Source organism: Vulpes lagopus, chromosome 9, assembly GCF_018345385.1.
Source record: "Vulpes lagopus strain Blue_001 chromosome 9, ASM1834538v1, whole genome shotgun sequence".
NCBI classification, from domain to species: domain Eukaryota; kingdom Metazoa; phylum Chordata; class Mammalia; order Carnivora; family Canidae; genus Vulpes; species Vulpes lagopus.
The window spans coordinates 63,605,811-63,623,202 of record NC_054832.1 but is presented as its reverse complement, the minus strand read 5'-3'; the positions used below and the strand labels follow the sequence as shown (position 1 = coordinate 63,623,202).

Here is a 17,392-nt window from a genome sequence, read left to right as displayed (position 1 = left end):
TTTTATAAACCAAATTACAGAGTTGTAAATAAAGAGCTTATACCTCATGCCATGAATTTCCTAAATAATTTCCATCTGTATGAGCCACTGTGATAAGTGTTTTTATTGTGTCAATGTTCTTTTGTTTCATTTCAGTAATACCAGAACTCACTGTAAGTAAGGTAAATCTTGCTAGTGCCTGGACATACGCATCTCTTTCCAGCTATAAAAAAGAGAAAAGTACACTTACATTGTTATAAACACAATAGAGTGATCTCTAATTCCCTAACGCTTTACTTGTTAGGTTTTTAACTGACAAATTACATACCTCAAACTAGAGTGTTTTTATTTATTTTAAGATTATAAACGAAGTAGAAAAGGACGAATTTCTAAAATTTAAGGCAATGGAGATGTCAAATCAAGATGAGATTTTAGTGACAACAATGAACTCATATAATAAAAAGCATTCCTGGAGTGCTTATATTTCAAGTACTGTGCAGACCAGCAGAAACCTGATTTGTAAATTTGTTCATTTTTTTCTCTACAGCTAGGCTGTGCTTTTTAAGCCACATTCATAAACAAATGTGAAATGGGTTTTTCTTTTTAAAGCAAGCTTTTGCTAAAATTTATTATCAAAATATTTAAGTTACTAGAAGGGCTTTGTCTTCATGAAAAGTAAGTACTAGATACTTAGTTCTCTTCAAGATAACTTTCCCTAGGTTTAAGTGAAGTTATAAAGTAATCTATATAAGCACATAAGTAGGAAAAAATATGATTCAGTAAGTATGAACATGCAACATATTTAAGTAAGATATTCAAATTAACATAAAAATTCAGAGTCTTAGAAACTCTGGATAGAGCTAATATTTTATAGAGAAAAAAACTGCAAACCAAATTATTATGATGAATTCCAGATGCATCAATATAGAGCTACCCCTTCTGTCACAGCTTCTTGGAAACTTAAATATTAGATTAATTTAAATTCCATCATAAACTTGAGATTAGGTTTTTAGTAAGTCAAACACAAAAAATATTTTTAATTATAGTAATGACCTAAGTAATTTACGTTTTCCAGACTGGCTACAAAGGCAAAATTCTTTGTTACCTGAATGCTGAAAATGCATGCAATTCTGATTGCACATCTTATACCTTCCAGGCAAAGAGAGGCTACTTCAGTATCATCACAATCTTGCAGGCCCACACTAAATGCAGCCAGAAAAGGTGTCCAAGCCAACTAGAAAAATTAAAAATTTAAACTATATAGTGAGCATCAAGTGATAATTAAATTTTATGATAGCAATATATTAATAGTTATCAAAAGCTTCAGATAATAAATGATTTGAGGCAGTTCTTAAAAAAAAGCAATTGAGTTTTTCTGGGGAAAAATTACATAATGTTGCCTGGGCTTAAATAAGTGGGACAGCAAAACTACAAATTCAGTAGAGGACATTAAGTATATTTTGAGCACAGCATCTATAAATTATTAACGTCAATAAGAAATGGGAACTGTTGATATTAGTCTTACCCCTAGTTTCAGATCTCATCTCTCTCTCTGTAAGCTTTGTCCCTTGCAGTATTTCACACTTTATTTCTAAGAAAATTCTTTTAGTCATTTTCTACTTGCAATAATTACATTATTCTTTTTCTTTACACTTGTTCCCTGGACACCATTTAGCCTTACATTTTTTTATAGTCAAATATTTTACATTGAAACATCAGTGATATCTCTGGTTTCTAGTTGGCCAATACTTAAAAATATAGTTCGATAAAATATTTCTTTGTTACAAGCTGCAAAAACCAACAAATACTAAATTTACCAGTAGGCAGCACTGAATACCTAGTAATGTTAAAACTGTAATGTAAAATAAACAAAAAGGGCTACTCTTGGACTACTGAAAATTTTAACATCAAAACATGTGCGTACATTGTTGTGTGCCTGTGTGACTCTGAATTGACTAATGCGAGTATTTGTTGCTTTTAATTAAGTTCTAATGAAGCAAAACTCTGTACCTAGATAACTACAGAGATGAAAAAGATTTATACCTGTGTGCTGTAAAAATGACACCTGGAATTTTAAAAAGATCTAAAAAGTTTTTAAGATTATTTAGAAAAACATTACCCAAAGGATTGACCAAAGTTTTGTTTGTAACATCAGAAAGTTTAGAAGTTAAAGTATATAATTTCTAAACGAAGGAACATAGGCCACAGTACCTAATTTCTAGTCCTAGGTTTGCTGCTTATTTAATCTCTCTGAACCTCATTTTCTTTCTCCTTAAAACATGGACTCCACTATAGACAGATGCTTTGGGAAGCATATGAAGTGGAGTACTTTTAAAATATGAAGTACCACATGGAAGTAATAAATCACATGTTCTATTGTAAGTAAAGAAACAATACAACTATTCAAAAACCTGTGCAATATTTTATACAAGACTAAGTATAAATGGTTCTTAAGCCAGTGAAAAATATGTTTAACTCCATTAGGAATTAAAAGACAATGATTTTTCCTATCAAACTATACCTAAATAATATCCAGGGGTCAGTGAAATTATCTGTTCATAAATGTATAATGTAAAATACAATTTGGCAATATTTAAAAAGATTCTTAATTATATTTGTATACCTTAATATTATATCACATCCTAGAAATCTCTCATTCTGCTAGTCAATGCTTGTTTATTGAGCACTTACTACAAAGTCAAGAATGGTGCTAGACACTGGGAAAAATGAACAGAGCAGACACAGTCCCTTACCTCATGGAACTTAAGTCTAGTAAAGAGACAGACATTAAATTTTAAAATAAGTAAATGTATAAACACAAACTGTTATAAATACAATGAAGGATAAGCATAGCATATTATGAAAAGGGACCAAATATGGATGGTGGGGGTAGGGCAGAACTGTCTGAGAAGGTAACATTTAAGGTGAAAACTATTTGGACAAAGAAGCAAAGAGCATTCTAGACAAAAGACACAGCTTATAAGAATACTCTGAAGAGAAAATAATTTAGGACATTCTAGAAACTGAATTGCTAGCGTGTGACTACAGTAAAGTTAGAAGAAACCTAGCAATGAGGCTGGAAAGGCAGGTGGAGCCAGATCATGCAAGGCTGTAGATGTCGCAGGTGTGTTAGTTTAGGAAGAAGGCAACATTTCATTTTGTATTTTAAAATGATCAGTCTAGCTTCTGTAAATGGATAAGAGGAGTACAAAAATAGACCTACAGATACCAGTTGGGACACTATAATAATAAGGATGAGAAATGAGGATGTGTGGAGAGGCTAATGGAAGTAGAAACAGTGATAAGAGGAGAGATTCTTAATTCTAGCTTAGAAGATGTTTAAGTGAACTAGATCTAGAGAATAATCAAAAATATTTATGAAGAATTTTTAATGATACAAGAAAATACTTATGTGATAAATAGCAAGATACAAAATTCTACGTATAGTACAGTCACAATTATTCAATTAAGACTTAAAAAGTAGTATATAATATAAACATTAACAGAAGTTTTTTCTGAGTAATAGAATTATGATTGGCTCCCTCTTCTGTTTTTGTTTTTGTTTTTTTTTAAAGATTTTATGTATTTGACAGAGAGAGAGGAGGGAGTGTGAGGTAGAGGGAGAAGCAGATTCCACTGAGCAGGGAGCCTAATGCGAGCTTGATCCCAGGACCCAGGGATCATGACTGAGCTGAAGGCAAACGCTTAAACGATTAAGCCACCCAGGAGAACCCCTTCTTCTGTTTTTTTTTTTTTTTTCATTCTCTACCTCCTCCAACCAAAAACATTTGAGAAGAAAATCAAGAGTGTAAGACTATTCAAAATAAACCAAAAAGCTGCTTTATAAAATGTTTTGTAATAGAGAAAGTGTTTCTTGTATTTTTATATCACTTTATTATTTCAAAGATAAGGCTGGTTCTACTCCTCCCCTACACCTCTCTTCCTCATCCTACAATTCTTCCACTTTTAGAAATAACGATACTTCACAGACATTAGACGTAGAACTATAAAAATTTAGAGCTAAAAGAAAACAGGTATGTTGTAGTCATCTTTTACTGCCCATGCATAGGTGTACTTAATATATGAATGAAAACTCTAATTACAATCTTTAGCCTCCACAGACCATCTTACCACACTGTCTCACAAACTGGAATGTACTTTACTCCTTTTCCCTTTTCACACTTGACTAGACTCTCCTCTATTTCCCTGTAATTCTGATCAATTCACTGCTTACTTACTCTCAAATTTTGGAGAAAGGATAGGAAAAAAAGAACAAGAGCAACGAAGGAACAAGCAATCAAATTTTAAAGAACCAGTAAATAGCATTCTTACTAGATGAACCTATAAACATAAATACTGCTTGCTTTTTTTGTTCTTTGCTCTCCTCTCTGGGTACCAGGTATATTCAGAACCCTCATGTGAGTTCCTGGGCCAAAAGTTCAAGATCACTTTGAAATTTGACGTAACTCCAAAGGTTTGAACAGAACTCATGTGGAGAAAACCAGGCCAAGAATTAATGATCATTCTCTGAAATCTTTCCATCCTTTTCTTAAGATCATATACTTATCGCCAATATGTATAAGTTTTCACATTCTCTTTAAGAAAACATATATATCTGCTATATTCTAAATAACATTGCTTTTGCTTACAGGTCTGTATTAATGGGCTATAGTCACTGTATTTCCTTAACCTAAAAACATGCTGAAGAAAATTATATATAAACGTATACCATAACCAAAAGTTACCAGGAATTCTTACCTTAAACATGGGTCTCACATGCTCCAAATGTGTTGCACTTGTAAAAGGTGCCTGAACATGGCTCACAGCCTCCATGAGAGCTTTTGCTGTCTTGGCCATTTGTTCCATTTCTAAGTTATAGAGAAGCCTTCTTTGTTTTTCACTGGCTACATCTGAAATAACAAACACTATCAGTATTTAAAATATAAAGCATGTTAAGTGCTTTTTTACTATAAAATAAATACCATCAATTATTACTACTAATTAGATATAGTCTTAAAAAGTCAGACACAAAAGATCACACAAGGTATGACTCCATTTATATAAAATATCCAGAGTAGGTAAATCCATTAAAAGAGCAGACTGGTGTTAGCCAGAGGCTGCGAAGAGGGAGGGAATGTTAGGTTTAATGGTACAAGGTTTTATTTTGGGTGATGAAAATGTTTTGGAACTACAAAGGTGGTGGTTGCACGAGAATGTGAATGTACTAAATACTACTCAACTGTTCAAAATGTTTAATTTTATGTTATATGAATTATACCTCAAAAATGGGAGAAAAAAATCCTGAACTAAGGGATAAGTGGAAAACCTGTAAGAAGGGAAGAGAGTAGTTATAAATCTGCCACAGTGAAACTACTAGGGAAACAACCCAAACATGGGATAGGAGAATAGGGAGAGAAAGATAAAAGGCAAGGGCATCCCTGGATGACACAGGCTTGAATGACAATTTCTGAGTTAAAAAGAAAAGAGTGGCCCTAACATTCCAGAATGAAATTAGTATTTCAGTACACCCACATCCTTTCCATATCCTGCTTCTCTTTTTTTTAAAAAAGATTTTATTTATTTATTCATAGAGACAGAGAGAGAGAGAGAGAGAGAGAGAGAGAGAGGCAGAGACACAGGCAGAGGGAGAAGCAGGCTCCATGCAGGGAGCCTGACGTGGGACTCGATCCCAGGTCTCCAGGATCATGCCCTGGACTGAAAGGTGGCACTAAACCGCTGAGTCACCCAGGCTGCCCGCTGCTTCTCATTGATACTCTACCATCATGTATAAAATAGGCCGGAGAAAGAAGGATAGAAGACGTTTTATTACGGGTTTGAAGAAGAAAACTGAACCAGAGAATTGGCATCTCCTTCGGTGTGAAATCTTGAGCAGCATATTTAACAATATTATTAGCAGAAGAGATAAAAATAATATGACCAAATAAGTTGCTGATTGCTACTGAACTGCAATATGATGAGCCAAGGATGCCTAGTTCAAGATTTGGCTTTGCCACTCTTTGGGTTTTAGATATAGAGATTTAACAGAAGTTTTTTACATTATACTCAGCTTATAGATTCTAAGTTTCCTAACCTCTTTGGACTTCAGTTTCCTCACTGATAAAATGAGGGGAGCACTAAAATTCCTTAGAATCATCCTCTACATTATTCCATAAGATAAGGCCATTTATGCTTTACTATTTCTTCTAACACCTACCTAGCCCTTGACTCTCATAATTCTTCATCAACTTCTGGAAATACACATATCACATGGGTTTTTGTTCCTCTCCTGTCGACAGAATTGTGCTACTGCAATGTGTTCTGTGAGATAAAGCTTGAGATTTCATTCCCAAGTGGAGTGCTCAGAAAGGCAAGAGTGTTCTTTCCGTATTACTGCTATACTCCTGAGCCACTACCCTCATCTTATTTTTTATAGTCAGATTTTAGCTCTGATTTAATTACCACTGTCCACATACACAGAATGTCTAGAATGAAGCCACCTACAGTTGGCTTTTCATGCTGATTAGATCTAGGACCTCTGTAACAATATAATGTTTGGGACATCTGAAGGAGTGATTTCCAACTCCACAAGCTCCCTCACAGTTCTAAACTTCCCCATCTCCTTGAATCATTCCGACTTCCAGCTTGTGTTTATGTGTAACAATAGATGGATAGAATTGTGTTACTTGTATAGATAATGAGGTGGCAGAAAAAGACAGAATTGAAGTCTATTGAGGCTGCATAAGCAGTCTTGCTAACCTCCAAATCCATGCTGAGATTTGCTGAAAAACTGACAAGTATATATTAAGTGCACACTAATCCATGCATGTTATGTAGCATTTTCTGTTGATCACTGTTCAGTGCTATTTTTACTCAAAATGTGGAAAAAAATATAATCAGATCAGCAAACTGTATAATACTTTTCGTTAGAATAGTAACTGATTTACTTTAAATCAAGTGAAAAACTCTTAGGAAACCATAATTTTCCTCCTGAACAATCAGAATTCAATTGATTTGGATACTTACTTTGCTTACTTGATTTTGTAGGGATTGTGAGTTCTTTTGTTTCTTTCAGTGATATCTTTTTTCCAGCTATTTCATTATAGATGGCTGATAAATACTCTTCAGGAAGGTCTTTACTGTCATTGATACCTCTATTCATCTTAATGTACTGCTCCTTTGTCATTTTATTTTTAACCTAAAAATGAAAAACCATTATAATTCCTAAAACTTACTTTAAAAATACTATTTTATGAATATTCTTTAAAAAAAGGGAATTTATAAATACTTTGAGGACAGGAAAGGGAAAATATTTAACAAAATATGTATTAAAATGAAAACAGTCACAGAAAAAAAAGCAATATAGAAAAGACCTATCCTGGCATATGCTAATTCATCTTCTCTGATGGGCACATAAGTAATTTATAGTAAGAAACAGGGAAATCAAATAATGAAATTATTTGTTTTTGCCCAAGGTTTCAGAGCTCTAGCTAGAGTCTTTAAAAAGGACCATGACAAGTATGAAAAACAGATGGTATCAAAAAGATTCAAATCTTAGTTTGGGAAAACATAAATATGTTATACTGACTTAAAAGCTAATTTTATATTAACACTGGCTGCACAGTAACAGCTGAATTCATTTAAAATCAGGTAACAATCTTTCTGACTGACTCATCATGGCAAATGAAGGTTAGGTGGTCCAGGTGAAGTATCCTTTGAATATTGTCTTGTTAAGAACACCCTGAACAGGAATGTCCTATAGCATACCTTGATCAATCTGTAGAGTATAAGTTTGTAGTTTATAGGATGTAGCCCTGTCACCAAACTTGAGAACTAGCACAGCCAAAATATTTTTATCTCCAAAAACCCAGATGGACAAAATCCAGGAGATCTTATGACATCTCTGAAGATACAGGCATACCTCGGAGAAACTGTTTGGGTCCAGACTACCACGATAAAGTGAGTATTGCAATGCAGTGAGTCAAATGAATTTTGTTTCCTAGTGCATATAAAAATTATATTTATACTATACTATAGCCCATTAAGCATGCAATAGCATTACGTCTTAAAAAAAAAAAACCCAATGTGCATACCTTAATTCAAAAATATTTTACTGATAAAAAATACTAGTCATCATCTGAGTTTTCAAGGAGTCCTAATCACTGATCACAGATCACCCTAATAAATGCAATAGTAATGAAGAAGTTTGATATATTGTGAGAATCACCAAAATGTGACAGAGACCTGAAATGAGCAAATGCTGTTGGAAAAACGGTGATGACAGACTTGCTTGATGCAGAGTTGCCATAGACCTTCAATTTTAAAATTAAAAAAACACAATTATCTGCAAAGTGAGCTGGCCATAGTGGGTAACTGTAGAAGCTGGGTCATGAGCACAGAAAGTGTGGATTCTGTGGATTCCCACACTAACCACCCTATTGTTTAAGTTTCAAATGTTTAAAAGAAAAAATAAAGTTCATATATAGTGTTTTTCCATGTTGTAATAAGTATAGGCAGAAGAACTATATACATATTCGTAAAATTTATCTTAAGCTTTATCCAGCTATCATGAAACAAATACAGACTTATTTTATAGATATCTGGAAGTCTAATTAGAATTATTACCAGAAATTGCATTTTTTAAATTATTTATTTATTTAGGAGTACCTGTGTGTCTTAGTCAGTTAAGCCTCTGCCTTCGGCTCAGGTCATGATCCTAGGGTTCTGGGATCCAGCCCCACAGTGGGCTCCCTGCTCAGTGGGGAGTCTGCTTCTCGCTCTGCCCCTCCCCCTGTTTATGCTCTCATGCACTCTCTCTTGCTCTCTCAAAATTAAAAAAAAAAAAAAAAAAAAGATTTATTTTGACAGAGCGAGAGAGAGAGAGAAAAGAGAGAGACTGAGCTGGGGGAAGGGCAGAGAAAGAGAAAGAATCTCAGCAGGCTCCCTGCTGAGTGTGGAGCCTAACGCAAGGCTCCATCTTCCAACCCTGAGATCAGGGTTGACCCTGAGTCGGACACTCAATCAACTGAGCCACCTCAAATGGCCCCAGAAACCACATTTGTAAAATGAATGCTACACCAAATTAAATATCTCAATTTGGTGACTGGTTTCACTAAATAAGATTAAAATTTTAACGACTGCTTACTGAATTCAAGTAACTTATTTAATCTGTACTATCTATTATACATAGTACATACCTGTGGACTGTGAAGATCTGTGGTCAGCATGATAATTGAATAAGCCAAAACATAAGCAGTATCTGCACTAGCAAAAAGGGTTTGTCTGGAAAAATAAATGTATCATGTTATAAACTTTTATTGTTTCACAGCTGCATTTGAATAAAAGATCTCGAAGCTCCATAATTTTCTCTTTCAGGATTTATGTATTAGCTTATACTACAGTTTTTTTTTTTTTAAATCAATTCTAGATCATAGACAATATAAGTTCTCTGGCGGCAGGAGATGATGAATCTTCTGATGCTCCCAAACATAGCTTCTTGGATATAGCTGGCAATCATAAATACTTGAATGTGAATCTTGCTTACCCTTGGTTGCATTCAAGGTATCTTGCAGCAAATTTTTCCATCAATCGATCAATTTTCTGAGCTTCCCCTGGAAGACGGAATCCTTCCAGAAACATACGAAGGGCTGAAACAAAGTCTTTTCCTGAAAAGTCATGTTGATCCACATATGCATACATGACTTCTTTGTTAAATTTATCATTATCTCCCAGGAACTCACCCACTTGAGTCTAAAGGACAAAAGATTAAAAAAAACGGATATCCTAATGAAATGTTACACTTGCCACGGAGACATTTAAGTAGCAGAAAAATCTGTAAGATTCACAGGTTTTGACTACAGGGTTAACTATATCTAATGTGAAGCTGAAAGTTAAACATACTAAATTTATTTATAAAAAAAAGTCTTTTTGAGTTTAGAAAAATTAAAAGGCAAAATTAAGAAAAATTAGGTTATTCTTTAAGTTTTACATACTTAGAAGGGCATCTTAAAGGGGAAACAGTATGTATTATTATTATTAACTTAAAAAGGAATTTTACAGAGAAGGTTATAATGAAAAAATTAGTATTCTTACAGAGTCTAATCTTTCCTCTTGATGTAAGAATTGGGCAATATCTTCAGGTGTAGTGCCAAGCATCCCTTGTTCTTGGAGGTACTGTATTCCTCTCTTTGGTTTTTTATTAAACCTAGATGATATTAAAGTTAATAGAAACATTAGAAACAGAAAACTATTTGAAAAGAAGATCTTAAGCTATAATAAATTAATTTTCTAGTACCACTTAGAAAATAAGTATATTTAACATAATCAGTGCATGAATATACAAAACTTATTATGCAAAGTTTTATTTTTCTTTTCTCAGAAGTCTGAAGCAAAAGGCTATCTCTATCAATGATATGGATCATTTCACAGACTTGTGAGATAATGTCATATAATGGATAAGTTTTGAGTAAGGATATAAATACTATCTATCTCATGCCTTTAATATTTATATTCTCCTTAATGTTCAAGTAATCTTGGTTCATTCCATGTATACCCATGGATTAACTCTAAGTTTCCTGCTTTTATTTTTATTTTTCTTTTAATTTTTATTTATTTATGATAGTCACAGAGAGAGAGAGAGAGGGGCAGAGACACAGGCAGAGGGAGAAGCAGGCTCCATGCACCGGGGGCCTGACGTGGGATTCGATCCCAGGTCTCCAGGATCGCGCCCTGGGCCAAAGGCAGGCGCCAAACCGCTGCGCCACCCAGGGATCCCAGTTTCCTGCTTTTAAAGTAAAGAATTTAAATTCTGGAGACTGTTTTAACCATAATCTGACAGCATAATTTCCTTTATTAAAAAACATCCCTAGAAACCCAATGATTTCAAAGTCAAGTCAAAACTGACTAGACTGATACACAAAGTCTTTCTCAATACAGCTCCAGTTTATCCCCTCATCCCCTCTCACCCATCTACTCCAACATATCCTATTCTCATTCCCTAAGCAGAGTGCATTTCTGTAGTCTGCATGTCCTTTACCTGCTCCATTCACTGTAAAACTCCTTCATGCTTACAGATTCAGTTAAAAGGTCACCTCCTTGTTTCCACATCATTTAGTTTCTACTTTTATTTTACCACAAATTATTCTGGTCCCTCATCACCTGTCACCTGGATAACAGTACTTAAACGGTCTTGCTATCTTTTGTTTTGTTGACATTCTAATCCATCCTTCAGGTTACTGGTCAAGTCATTGTTCCAAAACAAAAATCTGCTGCTGCTGCTGCTTCTCTGACTAAAATCTTTCAACACATAGCAGGCCAAAGTGAAGAAGACAAGACAAAAACTTATTTACAAGGAGAATCTGGAATCTGGATCCAATTCAATGCTCTCGTTTCATCTCCTTCGAGTACCTGCCTCTGCCATGCTGCCCAATAGTCCTCAGACATTCCTCCCTCCTGTGCTACTGCACAGGTCATTCTCGTTGTCTGCAATGTCCTTACTTGTCCTGTCTGGATGATTCCTGTCAAGTCCTAATTCATACCATAAATTAAAATCAAACATTTTTCACTGAGATAAGCACAATCTCTGCTCTCTGAAGGCTTTCTCCCTAATAAAATAAACTTGATTTTTAAAAAAATTCTAATAGTAAAATGCAATAACTAATGAATGCATTGACAAGGTGAGATGGCATAGAAGAGGAAGTAACTAACACAGATGGTTGTGATATATTTCCTGGGGAAGGTGACTGTGAAATTGAGCTTTGAGGAATGACTACGTATTTCATAAAAAGAAAAAACATCTCCGAGAGCAACGGGTCATACTAACACATGGCAGCATAAAACAGCATGACATTATAACAAACAGCTTTGCATTGTTGGAAGGATGAAGTAAGCTAAAGAAATGGCAGGTGATGTAGCTCAGAGTCCAGCATATCTATGTCATGAAGGGTACTGTATCCCATTATAAAAAAGTGTGACTTTATTCTTTAAAAGCAAAAAGGGAGAGAAACAGAAGCTGACTTTCATTCAAGAGAGCTCACTTTAGCTAAGTGTGAGAAAAGACTATAGAATAAATAAGACCAAAGAAAGGCCAATTAAAAGATTATATGAGTCAAGGCAAGAAATGGTGATAGTTTGACTTACCTGTGGGAGGAGAGAAAAGATAAATAGCATTGATGTTTAGCAAGTACAATCAAGATTTAGTGACTTTTTAGTGATTTTCCAAGGGGAAAATCTAGGTAACTCTCAGGATTCTAGCTTATAAATTTGGTAGCATGCTGGGGTTACTAGCCTAAATAAGAAATACAGAAACAGTAGTTTTCTGTTTGTCATTTCTTTCTTGGGTAGGAGTACTGGGGAGGCTGATTATGGAGAGAATAGAGACTGATAAATTTGGCTATGGACATACTGAGTGTGAGAAGCTAAGCCATATACAACAGAGATGTCCAATGGGCAATTACTGACATGAGCCTGAATTTCAGTAGAGGTATTTATGTTAAAATAACACTTGGGGAGTGGTAGTAGCTGAAGTCATAAAAAAGACCACAATCACTCAGAAGAAATTACAAACTAAGAAAAGAGTTGAAGGACAAAACTCTGGAAATGCTAAGTTATATGCAGGAGATAAATAGTCCATAACAAGACTGAGGCGGCATGGTCAGAATGGTAGGAGAAATAAGACAGAGTGGTGCCAAAGTCATAAAAGAGTGTAATGAGAATACAGCAATGTGAAAGAATTCTCATGAATAAGTATGAAGTGGAGAACAAGTCCAGGGGCTGAAAGGAGGACTACAGACTAAGGAAACCTCCACTTTGAAGTCCTATGACCACTCCATCTTACTCCCAAGTATTCAAATAGAGTTATCATACCCTGGTACCACTTTGTATATGATTATGGACTAAATATACATAGTACTATTTTAGAAAAATATTTTTTGCCCATATTTACACTGTAATCTTAAATATAAGAAGCAATGCTTTCATGGTTCTTGGCACATAGTCCCAACCCAAATATATGTTTGCTGAGTAACACTTGCAGAGAATTTCAATATAAAAGTCTGATTACACATATTAGACCTCGAGTCCCTCAGAAGCCATGCTGTTTCATTCATTAAGTATCCCAAGGACCTTGCATAATGTCAGTATCAGATGGGACTTTGATAAATATTGACTAAAAAACTGGAATGAATGAACTATTAATGGCTATTTCCTGAGGCAATTTTGTGAGATTTTATAACTTTATGACAATAAACGTACATACATTTTTGTTGTTTTTTTTGTTTTGTTTTTACATTAACAATAAAAAAATGGAACTTGATCATTCACCAAAAGGCACTGCTTAAAAGTCAGGAAGAAATGCTTTACAGTACAAGTAGCAAACCAAGTAAATATACTAGGGAATTTTTAAGTTTATAGTAGCTAGATCCACAGAGAAATGTCAGCAACTTCATTTTTCCCTAGCTTCTCTTTGAAAGAGATGGGCAATTAGAGGAATAAAAGCAGCACAGTATTACTTAGATAGGAAATAATCCAGGAGCAGGCTGATGCCATACAGCTTAGTGGGAAAACTGACTTCACAAGATCTGGGAATGGCAGAGTAGCCAAGTTGGAAAAGAAGGTTAGTACCTTATTAACACATAAAAATGAAATTCATAACAATAGATTAATAACAAGAGTCGCACATTTGCAACCCAACTGAAAATATAAAACCTATAAAGCAACAATGTTAGCTAGCATAAGAAGTTTCATACTGTAAATTTTTGACTTGTAATCTGCTTAGGAAATATAACAGGGGATTTTATAATTGAGCTACTAAATAAACAATACAAAACTACAGAGATGATATTCATCAACAGTATTTAAGATATGCTGCAAAATTAATTTAATGTACATTATAAGGGTCTATTAGGCTAGATTTCAATAAAAAGGAGAGCTGAATAAGGAACTACTAAGAAGTCTTCAATGCAGTAGAACTGCACCCAGCTTTACTCAATGAAAGGTGGTATGAGAAAGGTATGGTAACAGAAATAACCTGAAGATGTAAAGAAATGCAGGGCAAGGGTAATACAGTACTAGCAAGAGGATATTCAATAACATTTCTCCTTAAAATTGGACACTCACAAATCTATTCCTTGTTCTATTATTTCTTTTTGTTGCTTTAGGACTTCAAATTGTTCTGGATTATCAGTGCCAGACATCTGTGTACTGTAGCTGCCTATTCCTGATGATGATGTTGACTCCAGGGAATTTAAACTTCCATATCTGTTTATTGTCTCAGGGTGTTTGATCTCACTTGTCTCTTGCTCTAAGGGTTTTTCCTGACCTGTAAGTAGAAAGACTGATACAGTAAATTAATCTTTCAAATAAAAAAAATGTAAAAGGTAAAAAACAAAAAGAAAACAAAAACTCCAAACAATTGTCAAGACATTTCCATGTTTCTTAGATGAGTATGCAATACAAGCAAAATACTGAGTACCATCACAGACCATATACTTTGATATTAAAACATACTGAAATTAGAATGTGTATAATTTGCACCATTAAAAGTTATTTTTGCAGTTGCAGTGCTAAGTATCCACTGGGTTTCTGCTCTCAGCTCATGCCTCATGAGAAATAACTTTCCCTCAAAAAAATTCTTGACTGACAGAATACTATATGGTAGCCTTGTAGCTATGAGTTTTTCTCCTAGTAAGGGTAAATGTCAAACACAGGTGAACAAGTCAATCTTCTTAAAACATCTTTGCTTGTATAGATTTCTTCTATAATTATCTTTTCACAAAGCTGCATAAATATGTTAAAGCTTCACTTTAACATGATATTTAAATATTTCTAGGAAGATTTAGAAACAAAAAAGTTTGGATAACTAAGTCAGAAATCTGTAAGTTTAAAGCCATATTAACTCACACAGATTGTTTCTTTATCAGCTAGAGGAGGTCACAAAAATGGCCTAATGGCAACTGGAACTATCCTTTTCAAAATACCATGTACTTGAAATGACAAAGAATTTGTAACTCAAGATGTCACCTTACCAAGAGTTGTCTGAGAGTTGGGATTCACATACTGATCCTTACTCCACTCAACCATACACTTCAAAATTGACACTAAACATTCTAAACCTTTTTTCCTCAGGCTCAATTCCTACAAATTCATAAAAAGAATAAAAACAAAAATATCTTTTAAGAAAACACATAGCTCTTCCTTGACCAAGTTTAAATTTGAAAATGCTTTTAAAGGTCTTACCTGAACATTACTCATACCAAGTTCTTGACTGCCCCGTCCTTGAGCAATTTTTGATAGATCATTTACTAGTCTTTCAAATATATTTGCTGCATTTAAATCACAGTCATAGTTTACATAAATATCCACTACACTCTGAGCATCTGTAATAATATAATAGATTACTTTTAACAAAAGGCATCAGTATATGAGCATATTTTGGCCTCTTAAGTATCTCTTAATAAAAAGAAATAATAAGGATAATTTCAAATACCTGCACAGATTCTTGTCAATGTCTGAATAACCATCCATTTGTGGTCAAATGAGCTGGTAGAAGTTTCCAAAATGTAGAGGAAAATTTCTTTAAAGAACACCTGTGATGAGGGGGAAAACTTCTGTTTCAAATATTATTTATAATTCATATGTGATCACTTTTTAAATATTCCAAAGCTGTAGAGCAGAGATTATTAGGACCCAAGCTCCTCTGGAGTTCAACTCCTTTTGAGTTCCATCTCTGAAACGTAGGACTAAATAACTTGGGTGTGTGACTTAAACTAGCCCTATGGTAGGAGTATTGTATTTCACATTGTTTTGTTTGCTATCACACAGCCACCACAAAGGAAATTTGCAAAGATGTGGAGCTCCTCTGAGTAAGAATTTTGTGAACATATTTACAAAACCAACATAACTCATACTTCATTTTTCAATCCCCCCAAAAGAATAAATTTATTCATCAGTTATGTTTTTCAGATGTTATAACAGGTATCTAATTTTCCTAGATTTAAATGTACCTAATACTCTAATCCACACAATAAAAATAATTTCTTACATTATGATATTTTTATAATTACTCATATACTGGAAATCTTTGTCTGAAAACAACAAACTATTTCTCACTATTCTTTACATCATATAATGTCAAAAGGAGTTATCAACTTAAATAAATTAAAATTTAAGAGCAAGAAGGAATTTTTAGATTTAAATTTCTTTTGGAAAAGTGGCTAATTTAAGAAAGGATGACTGAAAAAGAAAACCAAAAGTCACACGTTAACATTTATAGAGCTTGCTTAAGTGGTCCATAAATTCATACTGATATCATGAGGTAACGTCTTCTCCCTCTTAACTGGGTGTGGTACCTTAAAATGCACTTTTCTTTCACAAAATCCAACATATTTCTATTACTTCCTTAATGTCAGCAGAATTTCCTACAAGAGCTTAACTTGTGAAAAGGGTACGGACCAGGTCTTTCTTGCTAAGCACTGTATCTACACTGCATGGCATAGAGCAAGCATTCAGTAAATATTTATGATCACACTCCTAAACATTGCCCCAAAGCACCCCTGCAGCCAACTCAGAGGAATGCTATGACAATTTCTGAGGGAAAATTCAGAAGAATTACATTTGTTGAATACCTCACAAGACTGCTCAGTTTCAACATTTGATCAATTACATCACACTACATTCCTTTCAGTGACATCATCATTTTTGCAAACCTGGGTTTTAGTGAATGCTATAATGAAGAGCAGGCACTGCATGAAAGTCAATGAATAGGAAATAAGAGTGGCAGTGTCCAAGTGGATTCCACGGTCTGAGGAGTTGGGCAGTGTCCAACAGGTACATACAATTCGGTAGTCAAATAATTGTGACTACTTAAAAATAAAAACATCATTTAAAAAAATTATCTTATTTTTCTTCAAATGTAGACTATATTGTTAAGACAAATACTTGTTAAGCTGTTTGGACCTAACTTTTAAAATGGAACTGTAAGGTATTTCTTTTAGGACAAGTACACTGTGAAAAGATTAGACACTCTAAAGGTACCATGAGTGAAGAAGTCAGCCATCACTGGGACAAGCAAGCAGCAGTGGACATGAGACTTGCTGAGGCCAGAAAGCATGCGTAGTTACAGTGCTCCCTTGCCCCTGGCTGAGGCTGGTGAGCACAAGTGGCTGTGGCATTCTCCTGCACTCAGCCTAAAGCCAGAGGACACACAGACAAGGCACTCTGTCATAGCACTGCTGAAACCCGTGGGCACATGTGATCAAGACATTTTCCCACTGCCTTTCTGAAGTCTGAAGACAGCAAGGGTGCCCCTCCCCTTATCCTCTCCAACTGCCTTGCTACAGCCAGTGGGTGTACACAATCTACAGAGTAGATACCAGTTGACTGCCTGGCTCTGGTGGCCAAGAGAGCTGGCATTCAGAAC

General features: G+C 34.6%; 1 protein-coding gene across 1 annotated transcript in view; it reads right to left on the bottom strand.

Annotated features, from left to right (window-relative positions):
* Positions 1-17,392, bottom strand: part of ARFGEF1 (ADP ribosylation factor guanine nucleotide exchange factor 1) — a 141,409-nt gene that overhangs the window by 38,098 nt on the left and 85,919 nt on the right. Inside the window, exons 11-21 of the mRNA XM_041769300.1 lie at positions 15,461-15,560; positions 15,211-15,350; positions 15,000-15,108; positions 14,092-14,293; positions 10,069-10,180; positions 9,521-9,726; positions 9,174-9,258; positions 7,003-7,174; positions 4,738-4,889; positions 1,085-1,213; positions 44-202 (exon numbers count right to left, since the gene is read on the bottom strand). Coding sequence (XP_041625234.1) covers positions 44-202; positions 1,085-1,213; positions 4,738-4,889; positions 7,003-7,174; positions 9,174-9,258; positions 9,521-9,726; positions 10,069-10,180; positions 14,092-14,293; positions 15,000-15,108; positions 15,211-15,350; positions 15,461-15,560 — 1,566 coding nt within the window. The remainder of the gene's footprint in view (positions 1-43; positions 203-1,084; positions 1,214-4,737; positions 4,890-7,002; positions 7,175-9,173; positions 9,259-9,520; positions 9,727-10,068; positions 10,181-14,091; positions 14,294-14,999; positions 15,109-15,210; positions 15,351-15,460; positions 15,561-17,392) is intronic.